General features: G+C 34.9%; 1 protein-coding gene across 3 annotated transcripts in view; it reads left to right on the top strand.

Moving 5' to 3' along the window:
* The first annotated feature begins 439 nt into the window (after positions 1 to 439).
* Positions 440 to 24393, top strand: part of Col19a1 (collagen type XIX alpha 1 chain) — a 315752-nt gene continuing 291798 nt past the window's right edge. The window contains exons 1-2 of one of the 3 annotated variants that reach the window (XM_078019810.1): positions 440 to 682; positions 12221 to 12347. In XM_078019810.1, coding sequence (XP_077875936.1) covers positions 572 to 682; positions 12221 to 12347 — 238 coding nt within the window. In that variant the 5' untranslated portion in view covers positions 440 to 571. The remainder of the gene's footprint in view (positions 683 to 12220; positions 12348 to 24393) is intronic. The other 2 variants (XM_078019809.1, XM_078019808.1) reach the window with 2 other exon arrangements.

Below are 24393 nucleotides of genomic sequence, written 5' to 3'. Positions count from 1 at the left end.
TACATACTCCTACACAAACACACAGAGAGATTCGCAGAAAAATACCGCCTTCCATATTCAGAGATCTCAAAGAGTTTGAAGACCAAGATTTGTAGCCCCAATCTATAGAAAGATATGATATTTTTAAATCACAAAATACTTTGTGACTTCTGAGACAAATTAAGCCACACGAACCTATATACACTTGGGCATGATTAGAAGACAGGCAGATTCTGTTGATTAACTTTATATAAACTCCTGACATAAAAGTGAAAAATGAAACATAAACGATACCCCTTTTTAGCTCAACTGTTAAAAAGCCAATTATCCGCCTGTAAATTTATGCTACATATAATACTTCAGACACTTCTTCACAACCAGAAGTGAGAAACTAAGCATCTGCATTCATCTGTCATTCTATCGGTGAAACTGCTAATAAAACTCAAACCTGAATGACATTATTCCCAGGTCTAAGGCAACATTGTTGTAATTAAGGAAAACCTGTGCATGAGTTGGCTGAGTACTGTCTTGCGGAGTCCTCCGTCCTCACCGAGTGGGAGGGTCACACTGAGAGAGACTAATAAGGGCAGAGATGCGTCCCCCTTCCCCACTCACAGGGAGCTCACTCGGGCCACTCCTCGGCGGTGCGGCAGCCCTGTCCGGACTCTACTGCGCCTCAGAGGGGCTCAAACACAAATTCAAGGTAAGCTGCGCAGCTTTGCGACGGGCCCTTTCACTTGATCTCTCTCACACATGCCCGGGCTGTGTCATCTGCTCCTGTATCTGGTCATTTGCGTGAACCTGCTTCTCAAGAAAACATAAAAACTGCTACATATGTAAATATGTTTCGGTGGATAAATATGCATACCTGCAATTTATGCCTTCCCATAGGTAGTTCAATGATGGGATCAAAAAAAGGGTCCGATTCCATATGGCCACTTTAATATGCTACCTATAATGTGCATCGCGTTCTTATGTTCACATAATGCAGGCTTTATGCGTTGCACTTTAGTTCTAGGTGGGATTTTTTTTTTTTCTGGCTATGTGTGATTGTGAAGCAGAACTATGAGCCATGCTGATGCGGGAGAAAATAGACATCAAATTTAAAAAAAAAAAACAACTGCGGGGATAAAGCCATAGAACGAATAATCCCAATATAAATTCACGCCGCTAGAGCTTTATTTTGATCTACGCCTAGAGATGTTATCCAGTTGAGAGGTGTAAGCTAGCAGAAGCGAGGTTCCGGTGCCCTGCTCACTGGCCGGGTTACCTATTCGGACATGCGGGCATTTCTCCCAAGTGCGGTTTCAGCTGGGCGGCAGGGGCGTCAGGGGGTTGGGGATCCAGGGCTCCAGCCACCCCAGCCCCCGCTTGCCCCGTGCGTCCGATCCTGCTCCTTAATTACCCTGCAGCACACGCAGGGCCGCGGGACCCAGCGCCGCCGCCGCCGCCGTCCTCGTTGCCGCGTCCGCCGTGGTCGCCGCCGCGGGAAGGTCCCGGTGCGGGCGCAGGGAGAACAGCCCAGCCTCGGCCGCCTCGGCCGCCTCGGCTGCGAGCATCCAGCCGCCACCGCCGTCAACGCGTCCGCGCCGCCGCCACCGCTGCCGTGAGAAGGGAGGCGGCGCCGCGCAGCCCAGCTAGGGCGCTGCAGGGTCCCGAAGAAGTTTGTTGGCCCGGAACCAAGCACGCCACCCGGCACGCTAGCTCGTTTGAAGCAGGCGGGCGTGTAAGCGAAACCCGCCCCGTATAGATTATTGAGGGAGCTCGAAGTAGGAGACTGGGTGGGCAGATGGGCGGATGGACAAGCCGAGTTATACACTGAGCCCCCAAAGAGCTGTATTTCCTGGAGGTAGAAAGGAAGAACGTTTTGCCAGCTTCAGGGGACAGTGAACTCGGAACCAAAAGAAAGTGGCGTAAAATGTTGAAAATACAGTTTAAATAGGACCATCCAGGGATTTCTGTGGCTCCAGAACACCCACAGCTTGTGGGCGGGAAAATGGAAAGGTAGCGGAAATAAATTGTGCTCACACTTCCCGCCATCCCTGGGACTCTACTACACCCAATTCCAAGACAACTTAGTTCCCCTCTTCTGCTTGGAGAAGTCTGAGGAGGAAAAAGATGTGAGGATGGTAGGGGCATTGAGTGGAGTTTTACTTTTAGGTCTGCCTGATTTGGAGTGGGTGAAATAAGCCCCTCCAACCCCTATCCTCCACCCCTACAGAGAAAAAAAAATAAGAAAACAATGGTATCTCTCTCTCCTTACAAATCAAGTACTTCTTTAAGAGGTTAAAGAGAAACCCCTGCTGATACACATGGTCTTTCAAGATCTTCCAGCTAGTAGGTGAGCCAAACCCGTAGGACAAAGTAGACATCTTTGATGTGACCCTACAAAGCAGAAACCAGAGATGTATAGGTGTTCAGGTGACGCAAAATGTAAATGCCCGTTCTGGAGAAGGCTGATGAGTTCTTAAGGTAAGAATATCTCTTTAAGGTGGAAAAAAGGAGGTAGGCCCCGTGATTATAAAATCATTCTCTCCTAGGGGATAGAAAATGTAGAAGGTCACTGACAGGTGCTTGCATGAGGTTTTGTCCAGGCTCAAAGTGGTGGTGGTGTGCAGCGTGGGGAGGGAGAAGTGAGGTTTCCTGGAAAAGGAGGGAAAAGATGTGACAATAGAAGAGAGTGAGTCTGATGTGGGTAGATAACAGAAATATCAAAGAGGTGAAAGAAAACTGAATGTGATTGTCTCTGATTCAGAATCATTCCAAGGGAACCATCCAAAATAGATGAAAGCCTGTGGTATTCTCTAGAAATGGAAATTTTCCATCTACTTTCTAGTTCTCCAGTGTAATCTTGTCTGATGCAATTTTAGTTCATTTTCTGAGACAGCAGAAATGCTCAGTGGGTACAGAGTGGTTCTAGAGGTGAAAGATATGTTGATAGAAACTACAATGGTGTGGTTAATTGACATCGTAAATGCAAGTTCTAGTGAAAAATGGAAAATAACAGAAATACAAAGAAGCAGGGATATAGAGATATCCTGAAAGGAAACTAGAACCAACAGAATCAGTGAGACCAGAGTGGGGTGGCTTGAGGCCAGCCATGTTGAAGACATGTATCTTAAGATAGGAGAAGGAGAATAATGGGGCTTAGCAGAAGACAGCAAGCAGGGAGAGCATTCCAGCCAGAAAGAATGGCATGTGTGAAGGCTTAGAGGTGGGAGCTAGCAGTCATGTGCCTGGTAAGACAGAGAATCCAAGCTAGGGTGAAACCTGAGAAGAGCAGAGCAGATGGCACCTGCCAAGGACAAGCTAAGAGGCAATGGGCTCTTTAGGGTGTTATTGTGTAGGCCATAATAAGATAATGAGGTGAAAAAGTTGCATATTGGCTATGATAGAAAGATGGTGGATTTAAGAATGGACCAATATGTGCATTTCTTATCCATGCCTAGATTGTGAATGGAAAAGATTCTCTGATCCCTCTCCTTGAGAGAATTCAGATAGTCATGAGGTTGTATGAATTTTAGAAAGCTAGTAGAGTCCTACAAATGGAAAAAAATCTAGAAAAGTAGATGAATTAGGAAAATTATACAATGTTGATTTAAAAATTTAGATGACATTGGGTTGTTGATAAAGCCATGGAAAACAGGACAGGACAACTGCAATAAGAAAAAATGTAGGTCAGCTGTGATGGTTGAAACCGAGCATAAGAAAAGTTGGTAGAGACAACTATAGTTCAGAGAAGTAAGTTAATTAAATAGACATGTTGTTGAGAATGGAGAGACCTGGCTGAATATACTCAAAGGGAACCTGAGGTTTGAGACCATCTGGGAAGTAAGCACTAGTTTTGAAGTGGAGAAATCATGTAGGATCTTGAAGGAATGTGATAGAGTCACATACATAGTCAGTTTAGGAGAAATAAAAATGTTGGGAACAAGGGAATATGATTTCTATGGGGGCAAAGAGCAACTTCAATAGTAGTTTTTTTCTCTCTATTTTTTGTCCTATTGAATAACTCAAATTATATTCTCTGAGTCTTCTTTTAGTATTTTTCCTACACTTCCCTATAATTCTTTACCTATACTTCTCTATAATTCTATATCCTTCTACAGATGTTAAATTCATATCTGGATGTATTAGCCATTCTTAATCTTTAATTTTTGTCCAAATATATCATTTTAGACTATAGTCATTTCTACAAACAGATCACATGATCACCTAATAAATGCTAAGTTTAAAAAAGATACATGAGTGAAATGATATCTTTTTTCTTTGAGATGTTCAATATGGAATAGAGTCAGAAGGCAAACAAGTTATTCTTGTAGTCTGCACTGTGCTGAGGCAGAATGCTACAGAGTTGTGTGGTAAATCAGTCCTGTGATGGTTCTCCCAGATTTCAAAAAGGACGTGGCATTTGAACTGAGCTTTGAAAGCAGAGGAAGAGTTCCCAGATGCAGAGATGATTGGAAGGACATTCTGGCCATCCAAAAGAGTACACGGAGATTGGTGGTACTTTGTGGGTATTGTGGATGCTTTGATGGAGTAGAGTTTGTTTGGAAAGAGGTAGGAGAACATGAGGCTGGGTAGATGAGTAGAGGAAAGAACTTTGAGTAGGTGATGAAAAGCCACCAGAAAACTTTGAGGAGGACACTAAAGTGAGTAGATATTTGTTTTATTAATAAACTCTTCAGCATTTGGGAGCTGGAAATAAGCCAAATGAATTGAGGAAAGGAGTTGAGTTTTGCAGTTTTCAAGACTGGAAATGGTAAAAAAAAAAAAAAAGGTGAGCAAAGGCTATTTCATCAAGGATAAGAGAGTCTGTGTGGCCTCCAAATACGTTTTGTGAGTAGATTTGATAGACACTGGTAGAGATATGACAGGGAGGTGGTAAACAACTAATTAATAATGATTTTGAAATTTCTTACTTGTGTTCCTAAGTTGATGATGATGCTTGCAACCAAAGTATGAAGGTTCAGAGTTTTCTGTAGAATACAATAAGGAGAAACCTTGCTAAGTTGCTGAATTTTCTGTAAATTTACTTCATTATTTCAATAACATCGTATATTAATGTTAGACCTAGATCTAAACTCTTGGGGATATTTGTCTAATTATTGATATAGGTTTTTAATGTTCTATGTGTGGCTTTCCAGTTGACTTGTGCTAATAATTTATATATTCTACTATAGCTTCACTAAAGAGAGTCTGAATTGGTGAATGAACAGATGTGTAACACCTGTTGTTTTGCTTATTTACACAATGCCTCACTTCATAACAGTATGACAAGAGACAAAATTTTCCTGATGGGGTTATGTATAGGCACACTTCAGAATAGACAAAAAGGTTTGATTTAAAAATTGAGCCCATACTCAAAGAACACTCTGAAAACATGTATTCTTTCAGTCATTTAGCAACATTTTCAAAGTTGAAATGTTGTGTTTAGCCTAGATAAAAAGAGTCAGCATTCTTTTTTTTAAATTTTTCTCCTTCTTTTCTTACATTTGTCTTCTCCTTGTTATTTTCTATTTTGCAAGCTATAGTGCTCTTTCAGGCTCTAATTCTTTGACTCTTTAACTAATACAAAATTTCAAAGATGCAGGATGAACATTAAAAAAAATGTTAAGTGGAATAACAGTGAAATTATTCATGTTTCAAAGGTAGATTTCATTTGGTTTACTCAAGTGCTTAATGAGATGGCCATTTTATCTAGGAAGCCTGTCATTCCATCATTCTGTCTATATATTCTGCTTTCTGTCTTTTCTATTATATCTCTTAAAGATAATATAAGAGTTTGTTATATTAAATATAACTTTTGTTTCCCTAACCAGAGTGACAGCAGGAACTTCCAATTGACTCACTGCTCTATCCCCAGTGACTAGCACATAGTAGGAACATCATCTATCAATGAAATGAAAGATTAAGATTTCCTATTGCTCCTTTCTGTCCTTTCTGCTTTTTAGGTACACAAACATAGATGAATACAGAATGTTTTTAAAATATTTGAATCCTGATTCAAATATTCTTAATTTTCATCATTGCCTTAAAGACTGTCAGTGCTGAGCATAATCACAGCTATGACGAGGGCACTTTGTAAAACTGGGAAGGAGCTCCCTGGGTTCTGGCCAGGATCTTGATAGAGAATAGCTAATATTTAAGAGGAAGTATTAGCGGGGGTGTGATAGGTTTGTCCATATCCTGATATAAACATTATGATATAACAGCAATTGATTTTTAGTCCAACAAACTAGAACTTGAATCCAAGCCTGGGATCCCTCAGTGTGCTTTAGTGTTTTCTATCAGTAGACTGGGACCTGGCATCTAGCTTCAGCAGGACCCCTTAGTTCTGGCAAAGAGAGTCTATGCTCTGTGTCTTGCATTTTAGAAGACTTTAGTGTGATTTGGCCTTTCTCTGGATGTGTACCTGCACTCAGGGTTATGAGTCTACAGAGCTACTACTCAAAGCCTATATCAGGATCTAGGTACCTACCACCCTGAAATTCCTTGACTAAATGAGGAAGGAGCCTTGAGCTCCCTCAAGGGCCTGGAAGACCTCTCCTCTGAGTCCATAATCCCAGGGACAGATAAAGCTACTGTTATAAACATACCTAGACTCAAAGGAAGGCCAAGAGGTGATAATTGCAGGTTTTGTAGACAGACTTATTGGCAGGTTCCCACATGTCAGTGAGACTCTGCATGCTTCAGATGGAACCAGAAATGGAAGAAAAATAAGGAATGAATTTTGCTCTAGGATAGAGGCCAGCAAACAGATTCTAAACTTGATCTGGGCTTTTAGGATTTCATGAGGGTATTTGTGTTGTAAAAGAAGAAAGAATATTTTTTTATTAATGTGATAGCTTTATTTATAACTTTCAAATATTTAGATATATGGTATGTGGACCTCTTCTCCTGTCCTCTGCTAATGTTGGGTGCAGGTATCCCTGCCTCTCAAATCGCTATAACTATTAAAATAAAATATCACATATAAAAGAAACTCTAGAAAATGAGACCATATGAGATCAATATTCTCCATATCATTCTTCAAAAAGCGTTGTGAAACAATTTTGTACAAGTTTAGCAAAAAGTCATTTGAGGGCCTTAGGAAACCTCAGCATTCACATTTATTATCTCCAGGTTCCATATTATTCTCCACTAGGGAAGCACTGAAAATTGTGTTCAGGTTTAACTTTATTTGGGAAGAGCAACACACAAATGGTACCATTGGTTTGGATCCATTAAGAAAACTATCTTGACAATCATGTACTGGGATCTGAGGGGACAGGATAGAAATATGGCAAATATTCATGAGGAAGTGTGTAGACAAAGCCAAGATCTGAGAAACCCAAGGAGGGCACCAGATGTGCATCTGGGGCAACCAACAGCAGCCTGAGAGCAGCAGTGTCTAGGGGCAGAAGGAACAGGAAATGAAGTTCAGAAAGACTCCAAGGGAAGTTTTTCTCTTAATGATTTTCTTGGGATCAACCCTGAAAATAACCTCCAGCAGTAGATGAAGGTCTGGAAAATGGATCTTTAAGTGTATGTGAAGATTTATTTTTATACCTTAATGAAAATTTTTCACTGAGTGGCCTATATTTTCATCTAATTAATGTTTGAACAACAGAAACCTCAAATAGTAAGCACATTTTAGAAATACACAAAGAGAAGAAATACTCATGATAATGATCCTTGAAATAATATAAGACCTTGAAGTACCTTAAGAATTACAAAGAAATATTATAATATTATTATTATAGTTTTAAGAATAAGCTTATTTTACTGTATCTCAACATTTATAAATTGACAGTCTCTTACTTTTTAAAAAATTCGATAAATATCCATTGAGTCTCCATTCTTCCAGTTACTATGCTAAGCCACCAGAATACAGTAATACTTAAGACACACACTTCCTGTTCTGATAGAGCTTTAAGTAAAATGGGGACAATAAAAATGTACACACAGACAAAATAAACTGTGAACTAGGGAATAATGAGGCAAAGACATTTCTTGGTCAGATAAGGATTGGCTCTTCCATTTGGTAACATTTAAATTGAAAAATGAAGGATGAATAGGACCCAAATGTTCCATGGTGAGGAAATAGCATTCACAATAACCTTGAGGTTGAAAAGAGCCTGAAGATTTGAGGAACTGACATCAGAGAAGAGAATGGTATCACATGATGCTGGAGAGGTAGGTAGGAGTCTAATTATTCAGGGCTCTTGGGTCATAGAAAGGTTTTCAAATCACCTTCACTGTGCAATGGGAAACCATTACAGAGTTGGAAGCACAGAATGACATGATCCAACTTTCACTTTAAGAAAAGTTCATTGGTATGTAAAGAATGAATTTGGTCAACAGTCAATAATGGTGGGGGGAACCAGTTAGGAAGATTTTGAGGGGTACAGACCAATCTGATCTAAACTAGGGTGGTAGCAGAGGAAATGCAAGCAATGGATGAATTTAATATGTGTTTGGGGTTATGCTGACTTGACTTGTTGGTTTTAATGTGGGAGATGGAGATAAGGAAAAAAGAAAAATCAATGTAATGCTTGGGTTCTGGTTTGAGCATTTTAATGAATTGTAATTATTGATATTATAAAGAACATGAAAGGAGCAAGTTGTGATTGGGAATCAACAGTATAACCTGAATTATTAGGTTATGGAAATCCAAGGAGCATCCTAAAAGGGACAATTGAATAGGTAGCTAGATACATAGTTTGGACTTTACAGAAGAGGTCTAGACTAGAGATGTGCATTTTAGATTCATCATCTTACAAATACCATTTAATGTCAAAAGAAAGGTGAATTGCCTAGAGAGATATTATAAAGAGAGAGGAAAGAAGAGCCCACAGATCCAATATTAAGTAATCAGATAGAAAAAACGGTCTGAGAAGGGAATTTAGAAGGGAATTCCAGACATTATGAGGTAAGGGAGCCCATTAGGAGCAAGGGCTTGCTGGAGGGAATGGTCAGCTATTGGAAAAATACTAATAATTGAGTTGTAAGAGAGAAGGAAGGATTTTCCTATCAAGTTCTTGTTGAACCAGTGAGAGACATGTCAATGGAATGGTGAGATAAAAATTCTTTAGTAACTAGAAAATATGGTCAATGAAGCATAAAATCTTATACTTAAAATACTCTGGATAAATTTGAAGCTAAGTGCTACCATCCTCTAAGTGGCTCAAAAAAATTGGAGAGGTCAAAATTGAATTTGCATGCTACAGCTTTATAGCTCTCTGGTTCTTGGGTGCTGTAATAGGAGCCAAAGCTTCAATGAACACAAATTTCTGCAATGCTTTGGTACTTCTCTATTTTTAAAATATCAAATCAACTTTAATCTGAAGAGACAAGTTTAACTGTAAATTTCAACTGAAATGTTTATTAGTATGTGTAGAAAACAATTGTAATTGCAGGTAACTTTAGAACACTTAGTTTGTTCAAGGCGACATACTATGCAATTTCTGTACATTACATGACTTACTCGTTGTACTCAAGTTGCAGATAAATAAACTTAGAAAAGTTCTATAACTCACTCAAAAGTATTACTCAGAAATGGCAGAACCCAAACATGAAACCACGATTTTGCGTTTGTGTGTTGGTGTATGTGCACTACTGGGAATTGACTCAGTGGCAGTGGTACTCTATACTGAGCTAGGTTCCCAGTCCTTTTCATATTTTAAATTTTAAATTTTGAAACAGGCCTTGAACTTGTGATACTCATACTTGTGTGTCCCAGATCACTGTGATTACATAAGTAGGCCACAATTCCCAGTTGAAATCATGATTTTTTAACCACTATGTTTTATTGCTAATTTATTGGCCAATAGAAATCACTTCAGTTAAAAACATGACACAGGTCTCTCTGGAAACTAAATCACTATTTGATAGCTCATTTATTTGAAATAGAATTATTTTTTAACAGTTACTAACTGACATGAAATAACAAGGTAAGTTTGCAGTCATATGAGGATTGGGACTATATCTAGATGAGGAAATTAAAGAGAAAAAGGATAAAACTAGCTGTTTGATATTTAGAACCACAGTTTTAATATTCCAATTGCTGCTGCTTCTAGCTTTTCATCCAGAAATATCTAAAATCTTGAATTAATTTTAAAATGCTGATCCTAGAGCATTTGGCACATGTAGAATACATAAAAAATGGTGGCTTTGTTGTTGTTGTTTTTTTATAGAGAGAGTCTATTAACAGAATTTAGACATTGGTATGATGAATTCTTTTATATTTTATTCTTCATTAAATTTTGAATGATGGCAAATAAGTAGAATAACATTTATTTGCATATTTAGAACTCTTGAATGGCTATTCTAGTAATACCGCAATTGTCAAATACACTGAGGGAGTCATTATATTGTAATTGCCATTTATTTCCATTTTCCACTAGAGGGATTTTATTTACTAAATCTTTTATTGTAATACTTTTAGAGTAGGAATGTAATTCAGAAAGACTATTTAGGATATAACACATTATTATTTTAACTCGTGATTGAACCCAGGGGTGCTTTGCAACTAAGCTACATCCTATGCTTTTACTTATTTGGTTTTTTTTTTTTTTTTTTAAATTTTGAGACAGGGTCTAGCTAAGTTTTGGAGAGTTTCCCTAAGTTACTGAGGCTATCCTTGAATTTGAGATCATCCTGCTTTCTGAATCACTGGGGTTGCAGGCACGTGTTACTGTGCCTGATCACAACGCATTAATGTTAAATATGATGTCAATGGCAGACTCAGGCAAAGTAGGCATTACATATATCCATTTTTCTCTATAAATGGAGTTAAAGAATACTTTTCACATGTACAGTAGTCACTCTAGTAGTAATTATTCAACCTAGTTGACAATATAATTGTTTTTAGAAAGTACAGTTTCAATTAAGCCCAAATATGTAAAACTAATATTCAGAAGAAAAAAAGATTATAAATAATAGTAATATATTTAAAATGTGAATCATTTATATGACACCAAAGGATAGGCAATAAGGGAAAAACAAATGAACTACATTAAAATAACATCTCTGTATATCAAGGGACACAGTCAACAGAGTGAAAAGGAAACCCACAGAATGGGAGAAAATATTTACAAATCATAAAATTTTAAGTGGTTAAAACCCAGAATATGTAAGATTAACTTCAACTTAACCACAAATAAATAACTGGATTAAAAAAATTGGGAAAGGATTTGATTAGACATTTTTCCAAGGAAGATATACAAATGACCAAAAAGATGTTGAACATCATTAACAATAGGGAGATGTAAATAAAAACCACTAGTACATCTTAAACCCACTAGTACAGTATCTGTCAAAAAGAAGGAAGGGTTATAGAGAAACTATAACCCTTGTACATTGTTGGGGGGAATATAAAATTATCAGCTGTAATGTAAAACAGAATGGTGATTCCTCAGAAAATTTAAAAAAGAATTACCATGTGATCCAGCAATTTCACATCTGGGTACATAGCCCAAATAATTGAAAGTAGGGATTCAAACACAGATTTTTACTTTCATGTTCACAGCAGATAATTCACACTTAAAGATGTGAACAACCCAAATGTCCAATGGCTAATGGATAAATAACGTGTTGTATTTGCATAAAACAGAGTATCACTGCCTACAAAAAAAGAAAGAAGAAAATCTGACACATACTACAACATGGATGAACTTTTAGAACAGTATACTGAATGAAATAAAGTCACAAAAAGACAAAGACTGCATGATTCTCTTTATATGAGGTACCTAAAACAGTCAAATTCATAGAGGCAGAAAGAATGATAGCAGGGAGAGGGGAATGAGAAACTGTCATTTAATTGATATAGAGTTTTAGTTTTGTTAAGATGAAAAGAGTTGCAGAGATGGATGATAGTTATGGTTACAGAGCAATGTGAATGTACTTAATTCCCCTGAATTAAAAATGGATAAGAATATAAATTTTATGTGCATTTTATATATTTTTTTAAAATAACAAAAATATAAATCATTGTAAGTGGTGTAAATTTAAAAACTTTTAAAGGAAGAGAATTTGTATTAAATTGATATATAACTACAAACTAACTTGAAAATATTTTCCAAGCTCTTTCATTAGAGATTAGGTATGTATTGATATATAATTACATATATATTTATATATGCTCTTGTATAATTATATACAGTGTAAAAATCTATTTTCTCTTTGGTGATGTTGATTTTCTGGATATGATGAAGCATAATATAATAAACTCAATTTAAAAATTTTTTTTTCATTGCAGAACTGTGGCCACTTGTTCACATGGTTTCAAGACACAATGAGGCGCACTGGCTCTTGGAAGCTTTGGCCCTGGGTGGCAGTGTTCCTGCTTCCTGCTTCTACTTCCGTGACGGTTAGGGACAAGCCAGGTATCCAAGTGATCTCTTTGTCCAATTGCCAAATGTTATTTATAGTCAGTCAACCATTTAAAAAAATCATTAAAACAAATCTTGTTAAGGTTAAAGCAGCTATAGATTAGATCTACTAGTATACAATAAATACAAATTTGTTGTTTTCCACCACTGTCCTTCACATAATTCTCATTATCTCATTTTTAAATATGCAAATTGTGCATAGAACTAACCTTTCCTCTCTCTCACTGATATTTACAGATATAAATATATGCATGTATGTCTGTATGGGCATAGATATGATAATGTCTCTCCTTTTTCCCTTTAAGAGTTACTATTTCAAGTTATAAGTACAGAAACTCATCACTAATTAGGATTAAAGAGGACATGTTCTAATCTCAATTGGGGAATGTAAAAATAGAATAGGAAATATAAAACAAAATGTAGTTTAATTACATGTCAATTTTATAGTATCTCAGAGGAGGAAAACAAAAGTTGACAGATCTTCAGAGTATCTTTTGAACTAAATAGACAATATTTATTTGCAATTGTTAAATTTATGGGTTTTCTCATAAAATATTTCCAAAGGGCTTAGAAGGCAATTTGAAACATTGAAACATTTACTTCTATCTCTGACTAATTTGGAAGACTTTTCTTGAACATTGAGTACATATAAATTACTGTGCTAGATGTACTTCATATTACAAAGTAGAATCAGACACATTGGAGTTCACTACAGAAAGAGAAACATAGCCCCTCCTTCCATGCAAAGGATCACACAACATGTTTGATGAGCACATGTGGTGATGTGCCTTGAGTCTTACTGTATTTATTCTTTTCAATATTTCTTCAATAATTTTTGCTAAACAGGAATAAAGTTATTTTAATAAAGACTTTTGAGTTTAAGGCACGCATAAAATAAAAACAACCACTTGTAAAGATAAAACAAATCTAATTTTTCAGGGTTTTATGGAAGTCCTTATGATGTTTCATTAATTTAGCAGAGGTATGTTTCCTAAAATAGTCCACTTGAGAGTTTGGATATTATATTACTATATATTAAATGATATCACAGGGCTGTCATATAATCTTGGGGGAAAATTCTTTCTTCAGTGAGAAATAAATGAGAAGTGACTCAACTATAGGCATGCTCAAAAAGAAAAACAAAAAGATACATAGGACTGGGAGTATATTCTGATAATATTACTGCTCTTATAAATTTACCTGTCTTTAACGAACACTAAGTAAGGCGCTTTGCAATTTAATCAAGGAGGGTAGGATTTTAGTTAGAAAGGGTAATAGTTCTTTTGTTGACAGGACAGTTTTTTGAACACATGCTAGTTTGTGATAAAGTTTCTTTTCTTTTTTTTTTGAACAACAAATTTAATAAACTTGGTCTAATGAACACATTCCAATTTTGCAAAGGAAATTTTTTATACCTTTATTTATTTATTTTTATGTGGTGCTAAGGATCGAACCCAGTGCCTCATACATGCTAGGCAAAATGGCCTACTACTGACCACAATCCCAACCCGAGAAGAGACATTCTTTTCAAACATTGTGATACATTTTACAATTCTCAATTGTATGATTCCTCACCTGTGATAAAGTTTCTTGATAATAGTTATTTGAAAGGTCTACATAAATTGTTCTAGATCAAGCAAGAATCACCAAAAATATTGACTCCTGAGTTCTATTCATAGATTCCCTTTGTGCAGGTTCAAGTAGGGTGGGATTTGGTAATTTATGTCTTTAATAAGTTCCCTAGGTGAATTTAATGCATGATTTCTAGGGAAAACACTTGCCTTTGGAAAAATGTACTGAAATTTCACTTTTCTTTTTGCTTCTCTTCTCGGTTGATTATCTTGTATTTTATGCAGCCAGGTTCCTTTTATCTTGAATTTCATTTTATCTTTTGTTATTTTAATTTTTGCCTTTAGTAAGTCTTATTTTTTAATGTAGAAAGAACGTTTAACATGATGTCTACAATATGATTTTAGAACAGACTTTTAATGTACAAGATAGTATTATGGATCATAAGCACAATGTTTACAGCATATCTCTAGAACCTAGTCATCTTATGTAGCCTGACTTCACTATTTTGGGATACCCCTGAATGTTTTGCTTTTGCTATAGTATCTCAATTCTTTAATCAAGTTATATTGTAGATAGGTCTACCAAAATGCATATATTCTGGTCCAATTTACTTTATTTAATTAATATATTCAAAAGATTTTCCTAAGAACATGAATTCAAAATTAACCTGAATTCTAACAAGATTCATAGAACATGTATCACTAAAGGAAATTAATAAAGAAAAAACTTAAGTCAGTTTTTACCAGGCCATTTTGGTAGAAGATGTTCATGAAGCAATACATGTTGAATGTGCCATGGAAATTGCTTCATTTCTAGAATCATTTGCCTTAATTGAAAATGCCAGTATAGTACCGTCAAAGGGATTATTGAAGAATAAGACAGGCTGAGCCTGGCAGAGGCCTCTTCTTGTGTCTTGTGTCTTATGTATCTGATTCACGATGCAAGGTTCCCGTTTTAGTTTCCTCATGTGCAGACCTGTGCGTGTGGTCACTAACCATTTACCGGAGGGAAGTGATTACATCTAAAAATAAAATATAACAAACCTGAGAGGAAGGCTAGGGTTTCAGCTCTGGAGTCTGTGAAGTTGTCAACAGTTTACTGTTAAATCTAAATATATGAAGGATAAATTGAGTCTTTTCATTGCTCTACTTTAGTTCTATATAGGATGTTTAATGATTACTTGGAATATCGTCCAAGGTGGGACAGAATTCAAGAGTAATGGGAGATTCAATAACAGATTTTAGAAACTCAAATGTATTAAGAATTTAGTCATTTCATCTTCATTTATCAATTTTACTATTATGGTGATGTTATAGGAAAAGTCGTATTTTTATGTTGTCATATTGCCAGTGAGCTTTAACTTGAATGTGATAGTTTCAGCTCAGTTAGCTGTGAAAGGAAGATGGGGGTAAAGACATGTATTAAATGTATTCAATGCTAGATAACTTAACATTTGCTTTAATCAATTGCATTAAACTGTTTATTCTGTGATTAAAACCTATGTATCAAATGCTTAGTTTCTTCTATTTTCCTTAATTTGTTCTTAGGCATAAGCATTAAATTATGTATAGAATTGATAAGGAAAAAAAAACAGAAAACCAGAGTAAAAAAAGAAAACAGGCTAAAGATGACAGAATGCCATATTAATAATAAAGTTTTAATTTAAAATTTCACATAAAATGTCAAGATAAAATATTATAAACAAACAGAAACTCTATTAAGCTAGTTTCCTATTAATTATAAGAAAAAGATACTTTTATGAAACATAGCTTTTACTGATTGAGAAATACCTTAATCTTAAACTGAGAGCAAAAACATTGCTATCTTATGAAGAATGTTGCATTTTTAAGAAATCCTCTAGTTTTCAGTATGGCACCAAGTGGAACTCCTAATGTTAACAAATATCCTTTACAATTTCTAAATTTGGAAAGTGGAGGAAAGCGTCACAATAATTAGATAAATAAGATAGCTCCTAACCAGGTTTCTTCAACTCCTTGGAAGAAACAGTTTTGGATCAAAGATACTTTTGGCAGTTTTTGTAATAAGGTAGCTGTGTTTCCATTTTTTTCTTTTTTGGTCCCTTTTTCATATTGTCTTTGTTTTATTCTAGATGCCCTTAGCTTATTTTTATTAACCAGTTTTTCTTCCAACCGAGGATATTAGAAATTGTTCTATCAGACCTACTGGCAAAGTATCAAGTGCTCAGGGGGGCTAAAGGTGACTGGTGACAATGAAATGAAGAAGCCTGTGTTCCCAATCTCCAACAAGTCTGTTTTAGCCTTTGAGAGCATGAAAAACATCTAACGGCTGTTGTGTCTCCATATATGAAAAGCAAACAGACAAATCAGTTCTATCTGTGATAAATGTTGCTTTTTACCTTCCCCAAGTGTAGTCTTGATTTTTGTCACCAATAGGCAAGAAGACAATTTTCCTTGATCTGGGTTAGAGAAGACCAATAAATAAAATTTCTATGCAATGAGGCAGATTTTATTGGGATTTTACAGGTATACTTATTCCACATATATTATGTATATTCATTCCTATGCATATTGACAAGAGGAGATAGCTGTTGTGATTGTGCAGGGGATAGTGCTCACCCTTGTTCTCTTCTTGTCTTATACTCTGCAGGATCTAACCCATGTCCATGTCTTTAAATGCTATTTATATGTCAGTAATTCCCAAATTTACTTCATAGCCTGGATCTCTCTTTTGAGTTCCATTCCCTTATTTTTTTCTTTCTGTCTTTTTGATAAAGAATTTTGAATTGACATATAATATTTGTACATATTTATGAGGTATGGTGTGGTAACTCGATAGATGTACTGTCTGTAATGATCAAATTGGGTAACTGGTGTTTTTATATCCTTAAACATTAACTGTTTATTGCAAATTTTGAATGCCTACTTTCTAACATCTTATAAAATTTATAAAAATTTTTCAACTATACTCACCCTACTGTGCTGTAAAACATTAGAACTTGTTCCTCCTATTTAATAATATTTTGGTATCCATTATTCAACTTTCCCCTATTTTCTGGCCCCTTACCCTTCATAGCCTCTAGTGACCACTTCAATGAAAACAATTTTTTAAGCTTTAACATATGAGCATAAACATTCAGTACTTGTCTTTCTGTGCCTGGCTTATTTCACTTAACACAGTGTAGTCCAGTTCCTCCATGTTGCCACCAATGATAGAATTTCATGCTTCTTTATGGCTGAATAAGATTACATTTTATAATTACACCACATTTTGTTTATGCATTCATCTGTCAATGGACTATTTGATTGATTCCATATCTTGGGTAGTGAATAGTGCTACAGTTCACATGGGAGTACAGATATCTCTATTATTATTATTATTATTATTACTATTACCATACTAGGGATTGAACCTAAAGCCTCATGCATACTAGTAAAACTCTACCACTGAGCTTCATACCCAGCACTTTATTCATTTTATTTTGAGACAGGGTCTCACTAAGTTGCCTAGGCTGGCTTCAAACTTGCAGTCCTCCTGCCTCATCCTCCTGAGTAGTTGAGATTACAGGTGTGTACCATTTCAACTGACTCAAGTATCTCTTTATGTAATTATTCCATTTTCTTTGGCTATATAACTAGTTTTACAAAAGTTGGATTATGTAGTAGATCTATTCTTAGTTTTTTGAGGAACCTCCATTCTGTTTTCCATAAAGGCTGAACTAACATCCCTAACAACAGTGTATTTCCTTTCTCTGATTTTTTTTTGTGTGTATTTGGGATAGCCATGTAACCGGGGTGAGTTGATCTTTCTTTATGGTTTTTGATTTGCATTTCTGTTGATTAGCAGTGTTGAACATTTTTTCATATACTTGTTTGTCATTTTATGTCTTCTTTTTAATGTGCTTACTGTATTTGGAATTTTTCATTGGTGCATTAAAATTATACTTAATATTGGGGTTGATTGTTACATATTCATACATGCAAATAACATAATTTGATAAATTTAATTCCCCAGTACCTTCCCTATCTGTCTTCTCCCTTACCCCAGTCCCCTTCCACTATTCTACTGGTTTCCCTTCTATTTTCATGAGACCCCTCCCTTTTTATTTCATTTTTTTCTCCCTAGCATTCACATATGAGAGAAAACACATCACCCTTGATTTTCTGAGTTTGTCTTATTTCACTTAACTCTCAAGTTCCATCCATTTTCCCAAATGACATAATTTTATTCTTTTTATGACTAAATAAAACTCCTTTGTGTATATCTATCACATTTTCAATCCTTTCATTTGTTAATGGACCCCTATCTAGACTGATTGCATAATTTGTCTATTGTGAATTGTACTGCTATAAACATGGCTATGAGTTTATCACTATAGTATGTTGTCTTTAATTCTTTTGAATAAATTCTGAAGCTGGTATTGCTGATCATATGTTTGTTCCAGTTCTAGTCTTTTGAGAAACCTCCATACTAATTTACATGGTGATTGAACTAATTTATAATCCCACCAACAGTGTTTGAGTGTTCCTTTTACTCGACATCCTTGCCAGCATTTATTATGATCTGTATTCTTGGTGACTGCCATTGTAACTGGAGTAAGATAAAATCTCAGTTCAATTTTGATTTCCATTTCCCTGATTGCTAAATATGTTGAATGTATAGTTTCTTTTGAAAAATTTAAATCACTTGCCTATTTTTAAATAAAATTATCTGGGGTCTTTTCTACTTTTGAGGTTTTTGAGTTCCTCAGATATTAATTTCTTGTCAGTTGAGTAGTTTGCAAATATTTTCTGCTATTCTGCAGATTGCCTTTTTATTCTGTTGATCACAGAAATATGCGCAGAAGTTTGTTTTATGTAATCCTATACCCCTATTTCTAAACATCTATTCAATAACTTCACCATTTGAATTTCTTTTTTAATTTTTTTAGTTTTAGATGGACACAACACCTTTATTTTTAAATTTTATTTATTTATTTTTATGTGGTGTTGAGGATCAAATCCAGTGCTTCTTCATACATGCTAGGCAAGCACTCTACCACTGAGCGACAATCCCAGACCACCATTTGAATTTCTTAATGGCATCCCAAGCTTAACATTTTAACTCTCCTCTCTTCCATCATTGACTGATTTACTCTTCACCACATCTGCTATTAATTTCTCTCAATGATTCATTTCAATAAACTAAACCTTTATCCAGGCAAGCAAGACAACTCTCCTTCTTTCCTATATTTAAGCCATTATCATGTCTTGTTAAGTGTGGTATCTTAGTTCCTTCCTGCTTTTTCCCATCTTAATATCCTTTCTTTAGTCTAAGCTAACATCATATCTAATCTTAGAGTGTAGGCAAGCAAGTAGAGTTGCCAGATAAAACACAGGAAACCAAACTAAACTTGAAGTTTAGGTAAACAATGAATGTAAGTATGAGTATGTTCTAAGGATTGCATGGTACATTCTTTCATGAAAAATGTTTGTTATATAACAAAGATTCAAAGTTTGATTGGGAATCCTGTGTTTTATTTGCTATGTTGTCAATCCTACATGATGTGGGGGAGGGGGAGTTATTTTATTATTTAGAGTATTATAAATAGTGGTCAGGGAAGGCTGCCTTCATGTGGGGACATTTAACCAGAGACATGAAGGCAGTGAGAGAGTAAGACATATGAATACCTAAAAAGCAGCACCAAGTCCTGGAGGCTGAGGAGTGCTCAGCATATGGGAGAAATAGCAAGAAAGGCTAAGGGACTAGAGTTATGGAGGGCAAGGCATGCTGATGAAAAACTGATTTGTTTTTTGTCAAAAATCTGATTTCTGAAACTCAATCTCAAAGGCCAGACCTTGGACTCTAGTAAAGTAATTCAAACTGTCTTACAAGACCTCTTGGGAAATGGTCAGTCATTGCCCTGTAGTACTATTCCCAGATAACATAGAAATGGGCAGATTTCTGAATTTATACTTTGTAGCATCTCAGCAAACCTTAACTCACAGTTAATTGAATACTGTAATATGGTAGTCTCTCATTATCTATGAGAAATATATTTCAAGACCCCCAGTGGATGCCTGAAACCATGGATAGTACTGAATCTGATACATACTATGCTTTTCCTAGCATAAATACCTGTGATAAAGCTTAATTAATGAATTATAAGCAAACAATCAGCAACAATAACAATAATAAAATTGAACAACTATAACAATATACTCCAAAAAAGTTAAATGTTAAGAAGTATTTATTTCTGGAAATTTTTATTTAATATTTTTAGATCACAGTTGACCTCAAGTCACTAAAACCACAGAATTAAAAACTTGGTTAAGGGATTATTGTTCTGTATTATTCATAATATATTATTAAAGAACAAATATGTGGAGATATTTACATTTTAGCAAATTTAAAATGTAAATTTTATCTTTGCCCAATTACATGTTTTCTTTTACTGCAATCAGTAAAGTGGCATATAAATAGTATAAATAATATTAGGAACAATGAAGAAAGGGTAAAGAGTGAAATACAACCTGTTTATATTTATTTTTTACCATCTTCACAACTTTGATTTTCCTCCTTTGTCTTATAGTACACAAGGAATAACCTCACCTCCAGGCTTTTCCTAAGGCCAGAGACTTGCTAAGCCTAGAGTCCCAGAAGGTGACTAACCCATTTTCTCTATAAGCATCAGCAACATTCACAAATCTTTTAGGTACTGTATTAGTGAAAAAAATCAAAATTAAAAGAATAGATTTTAGCTGGTATTAACTATCTGAGAGCAGAAGGGGAACTCAACATACTTTCAGTGAATAATAATAAAGTAGTGGCTTAGGAGGCTGAGGCAGGAGGATTGAGAGTTCAAAGCAGGCCTCAGCAAAAGCAAGGCGCTAAGCAACTTAGTAAGACCCTGTCTCTAAATAAAATACAAAATAGGGCTGGGGATGTGGTTCAGTGGTTGAGTGCCCCTGAATTCAATCCCTATTACCACCCCCAACAAAAATAAAAAATAAATAAAAGTGGAAAAAGAAGGATTTTTAACATGCTATTATTGAATACTATATTAAACTGAAGACTTTTATATAAGTAGGTACAGAAAATACCAGAAAACTGATAAGAAAAATATGTATCAAAAGATGCGCAGGAGCTTTTTAGTTTGATGCAGTCCCATTTGTCTACTTTTGTTTTGGTTTCCTATGCTTTCAGTGTCTTCTCCAAAAATTCTTGTCTGTTAACCTCTAGATATGTACAATTTTTTATGTTTCTATGTATCAGCTAAAAATTAATTTTAAAAAAAGATATGCTCTAATCTCATGCTAGAGGAGGTAATGCCAGAAGGTAAAATCATAGTATGAGGATTTAAAGATTAGGAGGAAAAGGTGATTGTGTGTGTGTGTGTGTGTGTGTGTGTGTTTAGAGATTTATTTTTAAAGCAGGTGTTTAAAAAGGAGGATTTTTTTCTGATACAGGATGAATACAGTTTCTTAGATATGCTATTATTTAACATGTTTTTGAAAAGATATGCAGAAAATATGTTTGTTTATGGGAAACATGTTGTATTTCAACTCTGACATTGAATAGTCATGGTCTGGTTCCCTTGGATGATGAGGGATTCTAATTTTTTTAAACTAAAAAAGAATTATGTATTTTATTTGTAGATAATTAATTAAAATCATGGAATACACAAGTCTGATCTAGCTGCCTAGCTTTCTATTTCCTTTGCTCTTTTTAATACCCTTTCAGTCCTTTAAATTTTCCAAGGAAGAAGAAAAGTGGATCCGACAGTCATTAACATCTTAGCATGAATTTTTAAAAGACATTTGTATTTGCTTTTGAAAAAAAAAATCTGCTGATTTTTTTCTCTAAGCAGTACATTTTTTGGAGATAAATTTTAGTTGTTACTTTTGAAATATTCCAGAGGACTTTTGAAGAAACACTGCAACAGTGCTTGGTCTCTGTCTACCTGACACAATATTCGTATATTTGAATCTTACCTGTAAATGGTTAAGGTACATGTACATTTACTTTAAACTGTGCTTTACTTTATATTAAAATGAATATGTTGATATGTAAATAAATTAGCATATTCAACTTGTGATTGCCACTTCCCCTAGCCTTGCGACTTTATGCAATGGATTTATCAGATTTCAGGCATTAGGATTATTGTGCCTTAAATCTTAAGGCACAAATAATTAACATTATTTAGCTTTAATTTGTTCTATCCAACATTTAGCTTTAATTTGTTCTGTCCAACTTTTTACAACAAAGCGTGTTCTGTATAAAATGACATTTGATTTTCATTAGCTAAAGACTTTTAATGGAGAAATACTTACATAAATATTGCTGGAAATGTTGAATTCCATTCATTTCAAAGTGACAGGTTTATTGCATTGATATCATTATATATTCACAAAGTCCTTGGAAGAATTTAAATAACATATATATTGTTTCCAAATTGGAAATAGGCCAACATACCTCTACCTCATTAGGAAAGTGTTACAGTGGGAAGTTCCTTTCTGTTGTCTGAAGATTCATTTTGCCAATTATCTACTGAAGCATACATATATTGTAAAGTCTTTTATTTGTTATAGTCATTCATGGCCATAATAAAAATTTGATGAGAATTTAGGATTTTTGTTTATAAGAATAAGGTTCAGCTTCAAATATTTTCTCATAGAAATGCTGTTTTCCTCTTTTGTTGAAGTACTACTTTCACACATGGAAGTCAACAAATGTTAAGTGGATAGTGCAAGGAGTTTTAACGTATGTATTTATAGGTCTGTTTAGCTATTACTCTAATAGAGAGCACTTCCAGAACCCCAGAAAGCTTCTCTGTATATGCTCCCAGTCGACCAGTTGACATAGATTAGTTATGCAGTCTTTGCACTTCATGTAGATGGAATTAGGCAGCACATATTTGGGGAGGAATTTTATATATATATTTTTTGCCTCATGTTGTTTGTGAGATTCATCCAGTTGTTGCATGTATCATTAGTTTGTTCTATTTGTATTGCTATACAATGTATTGTTGTATATACCAACATCTTGCTGATGAACTTTGGGGTTGTTTTAAGTTTTAGATTATTAGGAATAATGCTGTCATGGATATCTTATGTAAAAGGGTCATTTACACTCATTGTTTTTGCTGTCATTTCTTTTGGGCCATTGAATTTCCAAGTCACAGAATTCATGTGTATTTAACCTTCCTAAATACTGCTGAACAGCTTTCTGAAGTGATTATAGTAATTTTCACTTCCACAAGCAGTGGCTTGACAATTTGAATATTCATTTTTGAAGTGCTTAAGTTTTTTGGACAAACTTAAAATAAGCATTTCAATATTTTTCTTATTGATTTATGGGAGCTCATTGTATATTCCATATATGATGCTTTATTGCGTGTATGTATGCAGATACCTTCTTCTGGTCTATGGCTTGTCTTTTCACTCTTCTAATGTCTTTTTTTTTTTTTTTTTTGGTACTAGGGAGTGAACTCAGGGGCACTTAACCACTAAGCCACATTCCCAGGCCTCTTCTAATGTATTTTGATTAATAAAGATTTTAATTTTAATGAAGTCCTATTTATCTTTTTTTGTGAGCAATGCTTCCTGTGTTCCTTTCAAAAAAATCTTTGCTACAAGTTTTTGAAGATTTATTATTCTACCTGAATCTATTTTATTGTCTTTGTTTTCATCTTTATGATCATTTCTAATTAATTTCTGTGGATGGTGTGAAGCAATTATCAAGATTCAGTGGTTTTTATATGGATATCTCTTTGACCATCACCATTTATTCAATGATCATCCTTTTGCCACTGAATTTCAATGATTGTTTTGGAGTAAATAAGGAGACTATACGTATACAGATCTTTAAACCTTCTGGTCTGTTTCATTGATCTTTTTCTCTATATGTTCATCCATGCCACATACTAAAAATGTCTAACATCTGATAGTTTAAGTTTTCAATATGTTCTTTGATTTTGCTTTTAGCTATTTTTTTATGTATATCTCCATAATAATTTGAAAATCAGCTTGTTGGTTTTCTCTCTTTCTCTGTCTCTCTCTCATACAGACACTCACATACGCACTCTCCAATTTATTGGGATTTTAACTGGCATTGCGCTGAATCTATGGATAAAGCTAAGAATTGACATCTTAATAATAATGAGTCTTCCAATCTAAATACTTGGTTTATCCCATGAATTATTTAGATCGTTAGTTTTTCCTCAGCAACATTCTCTAGTTTTTAGTGTAGAAATCTTTGGTGAGATATAGGATTTTATTAAAAAAAAAAAAAACTATGGGTTCAGGAAAAATCGGTAATATTTACAAAATATCTGGTGATTTTACTATTAGGATATGCCATCTTAAGATCTATGAGGTAGAGTTTCAAAGTAGGGAAGTAACCTCCAAAATTATTTAGTACTATAATTTCACTTTGCAAATTGTGTATCCAAAATGTATATTACATTTTATTTGTTTCTTACTTTTAAATCTGATTGACAGCACTATTT

Source organism: Ictidomys tridecemlineatus, chromosome 8, assembly GCF_052094955.1.
Source record: "Ictidomys tridecemlineatus isolate mIctTri1 chromosome 8, mIctTri1.hap1, whole genome shotgun sequence".
NCBI lineage: Eukaryota > Metazoa > Chordata > Mammalia > Rodentia > Sciuridae > Ictidomys > Ictidomys tridecemlineatus.
Note: the sequence above shows the minus strand (reverse complement) of the source record. Positions and strands in the feature narration are given on the sequence as shown.